The sequence below is a fragment of the Onychomys torridus genome, chromosome 21 (genome assembly GCF_903995425.1).
Source record: "Onychomys torridus chromosome 21, mOncTor1.1, whole genome shotgun sequence".
NCBI classification, from domain to species: domain Eukaryota; kingdom Metazoa; phylum Chordata; class Mammalia; order Rodentia; family Cricetidae; genus Onychomys; species Onychomys torridus.
Genome location: NC_050463.1, coordinates 38,453,756 through 38,466,521, shown reverse-complemented (window position 1 = coordinate 38,466,521; position 12,766 = coordinate 38,453,756). Strand labels below are relative to the sequence as shown.

The window sequence follows — 12,766 nt, the reverse complement described above, 5'->3', positions numbered from 1 at the left end:
AAAATGAGGGTTTGGGGATTTAGCTCACTGGTAGAGCGCTTGCCTAGCAAGGCCCTGGGTTTGATCCTCAGCTCCAACAAACAAACAAAAAAAAAGGAAAACAAAATGAAACAATCAAACAGCAAGCAGGAAAATCAAATGGTTTCCAGACATCACTTCCCCAAACTCTACTGACAAGTGTCTGCCGAAGGCCTCACACCCCGGCATTATTATCAAAACTGGTCCTCGGTTGTTTTCTCGAACTACTCAAAGAACATTCCCCCACGATGGAGAAGCTCTATGTTTGTGCTGTCTAAAGGGACTGCATGAGCCACAGGTGGACGTTGGCTAGATGGAAATATAGCTAGTGAGAATCAGAACTGAATTTTTAAGTTTTATTCAACTTAAACAGCCACCATTGACTCATGCTCACTATGTTTGTATAGATCAGCACTTCAGGCCCAAGAGGGAAGAAGGGAACTCATCACCATGGACTTCTCTCTCCCACGCAGACCTCAGCAGCAGCCCTTGGATATACATTATATGCACAGACAGGAATACAGCAAGTCTTTCAGTAAGTACTGTTTGATTTTTAACAAATCAAGTGTTTTAAATGTTTCTCCCCATTATGTTTGGCATCATAAATGCTATGTTCTCCGCAATCTCATACAATGACTGCCTTCTTTGGGGCCCTCCCTGGGCCTCTCTCGTGGTCTGATCTATAGGCCAATCCTGCTGGCCTCCTAGACCATGACTTCCAGTTACACTTTGGAAGCTAATGGGAGAATAATCTGGAAAAATTTTCTGTGACAGCCTTCTCATTCAGGTGACTTATTGTAGTTTTGAGGTCCCAGCATGTGCCGGGAACAGCTGGAAGGTTCTACAAAGGTTCTACGAAGGGGCGCCTGGTGGGACAAGGCTACGTTCCAGCTGCAGGTCTCTCCAGCCCTTGCTCTCTGGTACCTTGCAGTTGATTTTGGTAGCGCTTCTGGAGTCAGCCGTGCCCCGGATGCCGCTGGAACTCTCAGCCTCATAGTTGTACACGTATTTTCGGAGGTGCTTGAATCGAGTCGCATCTTCTACAGTGAGGAGAAAATACGTCAGCCCCAAAGCTGAAGCAACTTTCTTAAGGTAACTGCTGCTGGGCAGAGACGGGCGGAGGCGCAGGTGGTCAAGGGGTGACCGACCTCAGGTTACTTGTGGTTGACTTTGTACTTAATCTGTCTTTATAGATTTCACATCGGCACCGTTTTGTGCTGAGTCTGGTGTTTAAATTATTTGGGATTCCTTAGATCCTCTAAAGTACATGGAAGGGAGGGCGCCAAGCGTCCGTCCATTAACGGAGCTACAAAAATCTGTAGGAAGACCCTTTGGAAAATTAAGTTATCGAAGGGAGAGAGGGCTTAAGCATTTTCTGAGTGTGAAGATGCTATTATGATGCGACTATGAAATGCCTGAAACAAAGCTAATTTGTTAGGGCTGTCTTGTTGACCTTCAGACACCCCCAAGAAGAAACTTCTGGAAGTTTCTTTCCCCTGTGCTTGGACAGGAATTTTGGGATTGATTTGAGAAAAAAATAAAATAAAATAACTGGCTAAGAGCCCGGCTGTAGTACTGCCAAATGACCACCAGATGGAGGTGCTGCCCCATCAGAGGAGAGGCCAACCCTGGCGCTCTTCGGAGACCGCTGGGTATTGCTGCAAGGACTGATCCTCTGACCCCGGAGGGTCAGGTAAATAGGAGGGGGTGGAAGGGTCTGGAGTTCTGCACAAAGGTTAAAGTCGGCATTTCCTCATCCTCACATACTCGGAATCAATGATTAGTCAGTGATAAACAGCACAGTAATGTCTCCTCACAGTGCCCACTGTCTCTACCCCACCCTGGAACAGAACAGAAGGGCCATATATAGAAAGGGCCAGGGTCCTTTGCCAGAAGAGGCTGGGTGCACAGAGACTCAAAACCTTCGCTTCCAGGAGTCAGAGCAGTGCCCCCTCATCTGAGCATGTGGGTACTGCGTGGAAGGAAGAACCTTAGGAACAGGTGCAGAGGAGCGGGGGGGATGGAGAGGAGAGTCGGGGTATGAGGTGCCCAACGCGTGCCACCGTGAAGAAATGCCTTACTTGGACAGCTCAAGCTGAAGTTTTCCAAGACTTCATCTTCTGGAAGAGAAAAAGGAAATCTTGGCTTTCCCGTGTTTTCCAGAGGATTCCAGGGACTGACAGGAGGGACCCCTCTGAAGCCTTAGTTATTTTAGGGCTACCCAGAGCCTTCTTTCTAACTCGCCCATCCACGGCCCTCACCCGGAGCCCGGAAGAGGCACTGGCCACTAGCTCTAGTTCTCATCCCCCGCTTTCCTTAGGACCCCCTCCCTGCAGCTGCCCTCCCTCTAGCCTGGCCCCCAGCTCCCTAGCAGTCACCCTGACACCAGTTTCCATTCCCCGATGTAACGGAGGCCACAACCCAGGGCTCTGGTCCCCACCCTGGCTTTTAGCCAGCCCTCCACCCTCACTCACGAGCCCAGACGCTGGTGTCGAGGAACAGTAGCAGGAACAGCAGCAGCAGCAGCGGCGGCGGCCGCAGTGCAGGCCTCCGTGGGCCCATGGCCGATGGACGGGTGGGGTGGCTCCCTGGCCACGGCCTAGCCCCCGCTGCTGGTTCTGCAGGCTCTTCCGAGGCGGCACCCGGGCAGGCACTTGAGTCTCCGCAGGCACTGGTGGGAATGCCCGGCCACCTGAAAAGTGCTCCCTTTATAGGCGGCCGTGGCTTAGGGAGAATTGCCAAAGGTCCAAAGGGCATGGCCTGGGCCTGTTTGCTTTTCCACACAAGCTTATATCTGGGTGGCTAAGGCTGAGTCTGATGGGGGTCTCACTGCTGGTTCAGCCACCACCACTTGGCACTTTCCTCAGAGTTGATCTTTACCCTGGGGGTCTCAGGCAGGGGATGGTGGGCTTACTGTGCTATATATAAGCCTGCCCTGTCGTCAGGAGACAGACAGCCATAGGGACAGTGGACATCCCCCCTGCTTTGACTGTGAAGCCGTTTACGAAACTGTTCTTAATGTCCTGGTGGAGGTTCCTTCCGAAGTTTCTCCCATTTTGGTGGACTTTGGGTTTGAATAAACAGCCCAGTCCTTACTAATTTAACCAGTCTTGGTGGCTGCAGGGAGGGAAGAGAAAGAGGGGGCAACTGGGAAGTCTGGTGGAACTTGGATCTCCCATAAATCTCGTGGAGAGGGGCCCCTAGAGGAAACCAGCCCCGGGGTCCATTGTGGGCAGTGCCAGTCATAGAAGGCGGGGTAGAACTGTGATGACCTGGAAAGATGAATGAACCGGGCCGTGCACTCATAGCCCCTCCGATTTAGTGTGTGTGTGTGGGGCAGTATACCTCATAGAGAGGAAGTCACAGGTGGAAAATTAAGGTAGGATGTAGAGAAGGTTAATCCTTGCGGGTGTTTGGAGATGGAGTGGTGGCCTAGGGACAATGGAGTGGAACTGTAAGGGACCGGAGTCCTGGAAATATAGGTGTAAAAGTCAGTATCTATCACTACAGTATGGTGTATGTGTGTGTGTGTGTGTGTGTGTGTGTGTGTGTGTGTGTGTGTTACAGATTCATGGGCACACATGTGTAGATGTGCATGCACCTGTGTGTACATGGCATACAGAAGCCATGGGTCAATTTTAGTGGTTTTTTTTTTTTTTTTTTCTGAGACAGGGTTTCTCTGTGTAGCTTTGTGCCTTTCCTGGAACTTGCTTTGTAGACCAGGCTGGCCTCGACCTCACAGAGATCTGCCTGCCTCTGTCTCCCAAGTGCTGGGATTAAAGGCATGCACCGCATGCACCGCCACCACCGCCCGGCTAATTTTAATGTTTCCTAAAATCACTCTTTGCCTGAGCTCTTGAGGCAGGGTCTCTCACTGAACTGGGAACTCACTGACTAGTTGGACCTGCTGGCCAATGAGCTCCAAGGATCCCACCTCTTACTTCTCTCTCTGGGGTTATAGGGGTATGCTGTCACCTCCAATGCTCCTAGTGGGTGCTGTGCTCAGGTCCTTTCACTTGCAGGGCAATCACTTTATGTTCAAACCCCACAGTGCGTCTGTTGTGCTGGATTCATGATCTAGCCGGATGTAACAAGTGTCTTGTGAAATTGTTCAGATGTTCCCATGCGTCTGACAGATGGTTCTAGACTCTAGAGTCTAGAACATTCATTACAGACCCATAACTAAGCATATACAGCCCCCTGTTTCCTCAAAAGAGACTCTATCAAATTTCCTCACTCTCTGCATTTGACCCTCCACCCCTCACTTCTCTTAGATGTTGTCTGTGACCACAAACTCCCCATGGGCAGCTTAACTCCCTTTAGTGATATGCTGCTTTGGGCGGTGTATGTCCGTATGGTGAAAGGTGGTTATTTCAACAGGTCTCACATCAAGGCTAGCCAAAACCCACAGCACAAAAGGACGAGTAAGATTATTGCTCTGAAAGCTCATTCCTCTGAGCATGGGACTAGCACTGATAGTGTTGAGGAGAGGGTTCTGCTTCTCCCATACAGGTTTGCTCCGAGGAGAATGGGCAAGAGTACTTAGAAACAGAGGAATAAGAAGGAGACGGATACAGATGAAGCCCATGCCCATCCCGTCAAAGGGGGATGTAATTTCTATGAATTGGGAGTCAGGGATGGATCTAGTAACCTGCATGCTGAGCATATGCTGAGATACTTGGATGCCCAGAACCATCTCTACAGGAGAAAGCCCGAGCCTCTAAAGTACTGAATTCAGCTTTCTTCTCTTGCCTTGGTGGCCTTTGGAAACTATCCCCTGGACTGGGGCCTTAGCCTCTGTTCTTACCTGTGGACAGGCACCACACAGCAAAAGTCACAGTGCTGAGCTGACAGAGGACACTCAGAAATGCTGGAAGGGCCACAAGTTGGTGTTCCTGAACTTACAAAATCTGCCTAGATGGTTGACTGACTAAAAGCCATCTGGAAGTATTTGTGACCACCACTGGGACATTCATCCATCTCCCTGAAGCAGAAATCTGCTTAGCTCACGGCAAAGAACAACTTAGAAGTTTCAAAGGCCGTTTGCAGAGAGACTCCAAGTAGAATAAAGAGTCAGTGAATCCTGGAGTATAAGCAACTCGTTGAGCAGAGACAACCCTGGTCCCTAGAGAGGCCAGATGCTGTAAGAAAACCTGTGGGGTGTTTGGCTCAGGAGGAGGTGGGGTTGGATTCTAGCTGGTTTCACAAGAGGTTTGTAAGTAACATCAACCTCCTAGAGCTCTGTGAGGTCACTGGATTAAATTTACTTTCTGGGAATTTTACTGAAAATTCAGGAAAATGTTGTGAAATGCAAGCCATCGAGCAGGATGTCTGGTGAGGAAACGACATTTGATAAAGGACAATCGTTACCACTCCGGATGTGTATGTTACAGTGGACGTGTATTTGTTGGGTTCCTGTCTGAGCACAGTGACCACAGCAGAGGAACAGAAGTTAACAGAACACAGGTGGCAGATTAAGGCCAAGGGAAAGCAGTGTGTGGGTAGGGCATCAGTGAGGGATGGTGACCCTGGCTAATCATCCATTTTGCATCTCAGATTTCTGAGTCCTTAAAATTGCTACTCATCCCAAAGAAAACGGAGGCCCTACTCAAGCAAGCTGGTTAAGGAACTCCCATTGCCATGACACACAGACTGATCTCAGAGAGTCACTGTGACTATGACTTTGCTCATGAATGCAAAGTCCTGTTGGTTGGATAATCAATCGAGTAATCATAGGGCTCTGGGGTTTTTTATTAGAAAGTCATGTGACCAGTGGAATTTCAAGGAACCAGACCATGTTAAATAGGCCAATTTTAATCCCTGGAAGCAGACTTTCCATTCTGCCTTTTTGTAGGTGACTAGAGGATCCTGACCAAGTTCAGGGAACCATGGAAGCGCTTAAGGTCCCCATCAGCCTACTAGGCAGAGCTCGATGGGGGTTTGAGTGCTGGAGTAGCAGCTCAGACATAATTTGCTGAATCTAATAAATGAATCTATGCCATTTAGTTATACCCCATTGCTTCCAGGGAATTTATGTACAGTGACCATGATGCTAAGTAAACGTTTTCAGTGATATAAAATGAAGAAATACATTTTGATATAAATTATTCCCAGCCAGCCTGTTGTAAAAACAACAGCAAAACTCATGTGGTAAATGGGGACTGGTATTGACAATGATTAATTAGGCTATCTCTTTTCTACTCGTGACAGCATTATAATTGCAAATGATGCCTAGCAGCTAGGAAGTAAATTTCAAGAATTATAGAGATTGTAGATGGACCCATGCCCAGCAATTCAAAACATGCTAATAACAAAGCATGCATAACACACACACGCACACACAGCACATATAAACACACATATACACATAGAAACACACACACACACACACACACATTCCAAGATAAAAGTGATGAATTTGGTGAATGACTCTTTTGGAAGGCTCTGAGTTGGATCAGTGTCAGCCGAATGGAGACACTACAGGTGAATGATTATTAATCTCCCACAAAGAAGCAAAAACAAACATTTTTATTCTGTCATTCTGCTACCTAAGAGATAAGGTCAGAATGCAGAGTGGCAGGTTTTACCAGAGAGAGGGGTCAGAGGACAGAGGGATTCAGTATGTAGAGGGCTCCCCTGGGGAGGGGTTATCTCTCCCTTGACTTCAGGTCATCCCTCCACCTTGGTTCCTGAAAGGAGTCTTCCCGTGAGACCATCTCAGGTAGGTCTCGTGGCTTCCAGCCCTAATTTCCCCAGTCAGTTTCAGTAAGGAACATGAATCAGAAGGGATCTTCACACACATGTGATAAGGGGGAACCAGTGCTGACAACAGTGAATTGTATTTTAGCTTGTAACATTCTTCATTTTTTTTCACTTATTCATGTATTGTCCTACTATCCAGAGCTGTAAGCTTGGCAGGCAGGGACCACAGTGCACACATTATATGTCCTTCTCTTTGCCTCCTAAGCACAAGCATTTCATGCCAGGTGAGACAGGGTACAGCTAAGGGATGTGCACCATAGATGCATGTCCCACAGTCCTTGGGTGAGGGGTGTTTTTCCTGCATGTCTTCAGGATTACTCTTCAGCATGGCTAAAGTGTGGTTTCCATTTGGATTTCCGATGTGTAGTGAACTTGAAGCTATGAGAAGGAGCTGCAAGCATGGATCATGTTACAGCTTTTGAGACTGGTGTCTATCTAATCCTGTGATGGAAGTACACATTCAGATGATCTCTGAGGCTTATTCTATCTCTGACTGTTGTGACTCTGTGGAAGCATTGGGAATTAAGAAATAAATATATAGAAAAAAATAAATATATAGGTCACATTGTTTCTAAGCTTTGTGATGGTTCGAAGCTCAGGCTGAGGATTCAGGATTCCTGAGGAGGATGGATTTCTGAGAGGCTCTCTAAGTCTGCCAAGATTGTACTTATGCTGCCTACAAAGTAGAGGTTAGCAGATTTCTGAGTGAGGAGAAGACAGGCTCCTTTAAGGACAAGGCAACAGAGTGCATCAATCATAACCGCTGCAATTTCTTACTCAAGTCTGGGTTTAGATTTCATCCCTGCCTTGACCTCAGTCTTTTATGAATTTATTTTTATGACTCTTAAAAATGTGTGTGTGTGTGTGTGTGTGTGTGTGTGTGTGTGTGTGTGTGTGTGTGTGACAATGATTGTGTAGAGGATAGAGAACAATCTTGAGAGATGGTCCTCGCCTTCTACCTGGTTTGAGCAGGGTCCTCATTGTTGGATACTGTGTTGTGTACTCCTGGCCAGCAGGCCCGTGACCATTTGAGGGATTCTTTGGTGTCTATCTCCTACACTGCCACTAGAGTGCTAGAACTACACATATGCACCACCATGTCTAGCTTCTTCCACAGATCCTGGAAATCTGTGCAGCAAGTGTTTATCCACTGAATCATCTATCTGATGCCGTCTTTATTAATTCTTTTAAAAACACATTACTTTATAGTCTCATAAGACTAAAGCCTGAAAAGCACTGTACTCAGAAGTGTGAGATGTGTGCTGGGGGAGATTGCTGGAGACACAGGTAAGCCTGATCCATATGACCTCTCAATTCCAGTTAGGATTCAGGGATCCCCCTGAACACTGTCCTCAGAGAGCTTACGGGGTGAGAAGAAGGTCAAAACCCTGAGTGTAGGCCAAGTCTACAGTGTGGCGTCTACACAGTTGAACTGCAGAGGACCAGTGTGCTCCACAGGTGAAGAAGGGATGAAGTTGAGCAGAGTCTTGGATGCTGGGCAGGATCTGGGTTGTTGGATGAGTGGTACTACAAAAGACAGTGGCAAGTCAGGGTTGTGTGTGAAGGGTCTGACAGGCTGGGATGCAGCCAGCCCACTGGAGTCCTTGGAGAAGTTGGGGGAAAGTGTGATCTGGGATCTGGAGGGAGCACAGTGTGCCAGGATTGGGTCAGGGCCAGGGCCATGGCTGCCTGACTAATTAAAGTCATCACTTTTATTGCATGTTACTCTAACAGCACATAATATACTTGACATTGAGTGTGGCACGTATGGCTTTAAAACTAGACAAACTGGACAAAAGGCCACGGGCACTGGGTTGGAGGCTCCTTGTCAAGAGCAGTGAAGGAAGATGTAGGGACAGGAATTAAGAATCCCAGAAGTAGAGACCATCTTAGATGTCACCCTGAGATGAACTGTATCATTTTAGAAGAGAAAAATTGAGATCTGGACAACTATGTTTTTGGTTTGTTTGTTATTGCTATACATGGTTTTAAAAATGCTTTTTACAACAATAACTGGGCTGGGTTCACCTCATTTACAATCTAGAATATTCGTTCTGGGGTAATTGCACTCTATTGACTTCATAAAGCTGCTTAGAGATTGCTCTAAAAAGAGGACTCTTTAATTAGGATCGGTATAGTTACTTATAATTTATTGCTTAATGAAAGTGAAAAAAATGTAATTGACTTTCTGTGGTTTTGAATTTAGAGCAACTGTTACTCTGTAGTTCATCACACAGAAAGATGAAGGTTGGATCTTCTTAAGGGCTGGAAGTCCTTGAGTATCTCTTTAAAATAAGCACGCTCATCAATCTGTAAATACCTGGGCAGCATTAGTAGGCTGCCTAACTGCTGGGATTTGAGGAGATTAAGTAACACTCTACTCAGCTAGCATTTAAGAGTCCGAAAAAGGGGAAGTACCTCGGCTTATCAATGTGTAGGTGGGTTGATCCCCTCTACCCTCACCCCCATAGACACACACACACACAGAGCCCAGAAGAGGGTATTGGATCTCTCTGCCTCATCCTCTTGGGTCTTGACATTTTTGATAGGTTGCTTGAGCATTTTATTGTTAAATTCTGAGAGCTTTTATGTTCTGTATCCAACTCCATTCTCGGAGGCAATGTCTGTGAGTATTTTCTCTCTGTCTGAGTTGTCTGTTTACTTGATCTGCAGTCCACACGTTTTAAATTCTGAGGAAGTTCCATTTAGTCTCCCCACCAACTGCTTGTTCTTTTGGCTTTGCCTCTAAGGAACGAAACATTGTCTAAAACCATGGTCAAGGAAATCTGCCACTCTGTTCTGTCCTGGTAAGCTGACAGTTTTAGGCTCATGGCAAGGGTCTATATGGTACATTTTGAGTTCATTTTATATAGAAGTTTCCTTCTCAGCCTGGCCCTTAGAAATTTCTAGGTTCTGTGAGCTGGTAAGAGGCTTTGAATTGCTTCTTTTGCCTCCTTGCTCATAGGGTGTGACTCTGTCCCAAGAGGATGACATCAGCCCGTTTGCTAACTGAGCAGGACAGCTGATTCTCAAGTTCTGCCCCACCCTGGTGATTCCCAAAGTGGTGGGAGCTGGCTGGCTCTGAGGCTGAGTCCCTGCCTAGACAAACCTAAGACCCGGAAGGAACGAAGACACACACGTTCTTGGTGTCTGAAAATGAAATCACCAGCCCGCTGGAGTCCACAAAACCTGGAGAATGACTTTTTTCTTGTTTTCTTTAGAGAGTATGTGTGGTTAGAGAAATAAGGCACACAGAAATGATCAACATCTTTTGTGGGAAGCGTTAGTAACAAATGGAGAAGACAAAGTGATATCCAGCACCTGGAGGTGCTTAACTTCCAGGAGAAGGGGAGAATAAATCTTGGAGTGGGGATGGGGAGTGAGGGTGGGAAGCCACTGAACTGAGAAAATGAGGCGGCCCTTCCCACAGGGGCAATGGGGGCTCCAGCAGCAGTGGCAGTGAGCCAGCAGCTCATGCCTCCACACTCCTGGGCATCGGCAGAAAACAGTTCAGCATTGTAAATACGTTCAAAACCCTACGATTTACCAAGGCCCCAAGTTTGTGATGGTTTCTTTTCATAAGCGATCTCATTTACTTATGTTTTTACTAATTTCTAGTTGCTGTACAGAGTAGTGGGTTTTCCTTATGCAATATCTAGTCCCTATGTTCTCTTTTTATATGTTTACGTGTTTAAATCTTCTGCATTGGGTATATGAAAGAAAACACCCAATATTTTGCTTTCTTGCCCTCATTCCCTTCGCTTGTTCTTCCCCCTGCTTTATGTCCCTTCTCCACTGGCCATAGTTCCCTCTTCTATTTCCATGTCCTGTGCAGATATGCAAGTAAATATGCTCTTAAGTCTAGATTCTACATGTGAAAGAAAAATGTGGTATCCCCCCCCCCCTCCGCCCTTTCCGAGTCTGGCTTATTTCATTCAACACACTAACTTGGTTCCATCCATTTTCCTGGAAATGACGTTTCTTAATTACTTCATTAATCATTTTCCTTCTCTTCATGGATGGATAAAATTCCATTGTGTGTATATGCCATCCTTTCTTGTTTTATTTATTTGTTGATGGGCATAAATGATCTCATTTGATAATCAAATGATAAAAACTATAAAATGGATTATTGTTAATCATCATTCTCAAAAGTGAGAAAGCCAAGGCAAAATGCCTTATATGAAGTCAAATTCCACTGTGTTCATGTATGAGTATAGGCACCCAGAAAAGGTAATAATAAATATATATGCATATAAAATGGACAATAATAGTGTCTCATTGCTGTGGCTGCCCTCTTCCTTGGGAAATGAGGAATTGCCTTCTTACAGTACTGTACAAATTGCACAATATTTGTTTGCTTTGGTGTCCATTAATCTCTTTAAGCTTAATAACTATGGATTTATGCTACATATTGTAGGTGAGGTATCTAGGGCTGCCTGCCTTTCAAAGATACTTCAGGACCACTTGCCACCTAAATAGATATGCTGGAACTCAAACTCAGGAATTCTGACTTTTTGTCATGAAGTTCATACTCTGCCATCTTGAATCTTAGTAAGAGGGTGAGGAGAGCCAAGATTCTTTATGACATTTGTTGGGAAAATGATGAGGAGGTTCTGAGTCTTAACTGACTCCCAGGGAGGGCAGTCAGGGAGATAATTTGAAAACGCTGTGGTGGTCTACAGCTGACAAAGGCTATAAGGCTTAAGGGTATTTCCTAGGCTATGCATTTGATAACATCCAGCTTTCCGATGGAATTACTCAGGGGAGAAGCATGAACCAGTGGAAACAGCTGTGTTTGCTTTGATGCATTCACAGTGTAAATGCTGTTCATCATGATGTTTCTCTTCTGAATGCCTTCCTAGGGTTTTTTTTTTTTTTTTTTTTCAAGCAGGTAAGCATAAAAGTCGACGTGGCCAGTTCAGTTCCTTCTCCATAGCTATCCAGTATTTGCTAGGTATTGCTTGATGCATAGTTAGTTCTATTGGATTAACTACCTGATGTGTGAGACACTATATCACACCCAGAAAAAAACCCCAAGACTGAGTCAGGATAAAATGAGATATGTGTCTTCTTATCTGGACCAGGTCAGTCCTCTAAACTGGAGTCCATGGGGAGCGGCTGGCAGTACTTTGTCACTTGCTGGCCCTTTAGGCGTAGCTTAAGGCCAACTCTGTCACTTAATTTGGAGAAGTCTGATGACATGAGACAGTAAAGGAGAACAATTGATTTAAATCCACACATTCTCTGGGACCCTATACCCTGTCTGCATGAACATGTTAGTCAGAAGTAGTGATGAACACTGAAATCCAGATAGGGATTCTAGTCTCACCTCATGAATAACATCGCTGTGCCTCTTGGTTGTTGGAAGGCTGTTGAGCTGTTCCCTATTCATCATAGAAGTGCAGATTCCTTAAAAAGGAGAGAGACAGGGAGGGAGGTGGAAGACCCATAAAGCTTTGGCAGTTTCCAGGCTCACCTCACTGATGACCGGTCCCCATCATTTGGACAGACCAGTAGCTGCTACTCTCTGGGTCCTGATGGACTCTTCTGCTGTTCTTCTGTGGAGGGAGTGCAAGCCTTTCCATGTGTAGTGTGCTCCTCCCTGTCACCCTCCTCTCTTATGTCTGTCTTTTCCTCAGGGCATTTACTGTCCTGCCCCAGATGCCAAAATTCATCTCCAAACTCTACACACTTTGTAAAAGCGATCCACCCTGTTCTCCCCTATTAGCATCTTTCTCATTTCTAGCATTCAATGCCCCAAGGTCTCCGAGGGATTTATTTTGAGTTATTTTTTATGGGCTGTGATGCTAGCACATGGGGAAATGACCCTGGATGACGCTTCACAGAGCCCGGGCATTCATCAGCTTGAGCTACTGTATGAATGTACTACAGACAGGGAGGTTCAGACACCAGGACATTTGTTTCCCCTCAACTCTGGATTCTGAAACTCTGAGATGAAGGTGTTGGCACGCTTGGTTTCTTC

At 46.0% G+C, this 12,766-nt stretch overlaps 1 protein-coding gene across 1 annotated transcript in view; it reads right to left on the bottom strand.

The window, feature by feature from the left end:
* The window catches only part of Apob (apolipoprotein B), a 37,750-nt gene extending 35,087 nt beyond the window's left edge, over nt 1-2,663 (bottom strand). The window contains exons 1-3 of the mRNA XM_036171327.1: nt 2,493-2,663; nt 2,100-2,138; nt 943-1,058 (exon numbers count right to left, since the gene is read on the bottom strand). Coding sequence (XP_036027220.1) covers nt 943-1,058; nt 2,100-2,138; nt 2,493-2,580 — 243 coding nt within the window. The 5' untranslated portion in view covers nt 2,581-2,663. The remainder of the gene's footprint in view (nt 1-942; nt 1,059-2,099; nt 2,139-2,492) is intronic.
* Between the last annotated feature and the right edge of the window lie 10,103 nt (nt 2,664-12,766).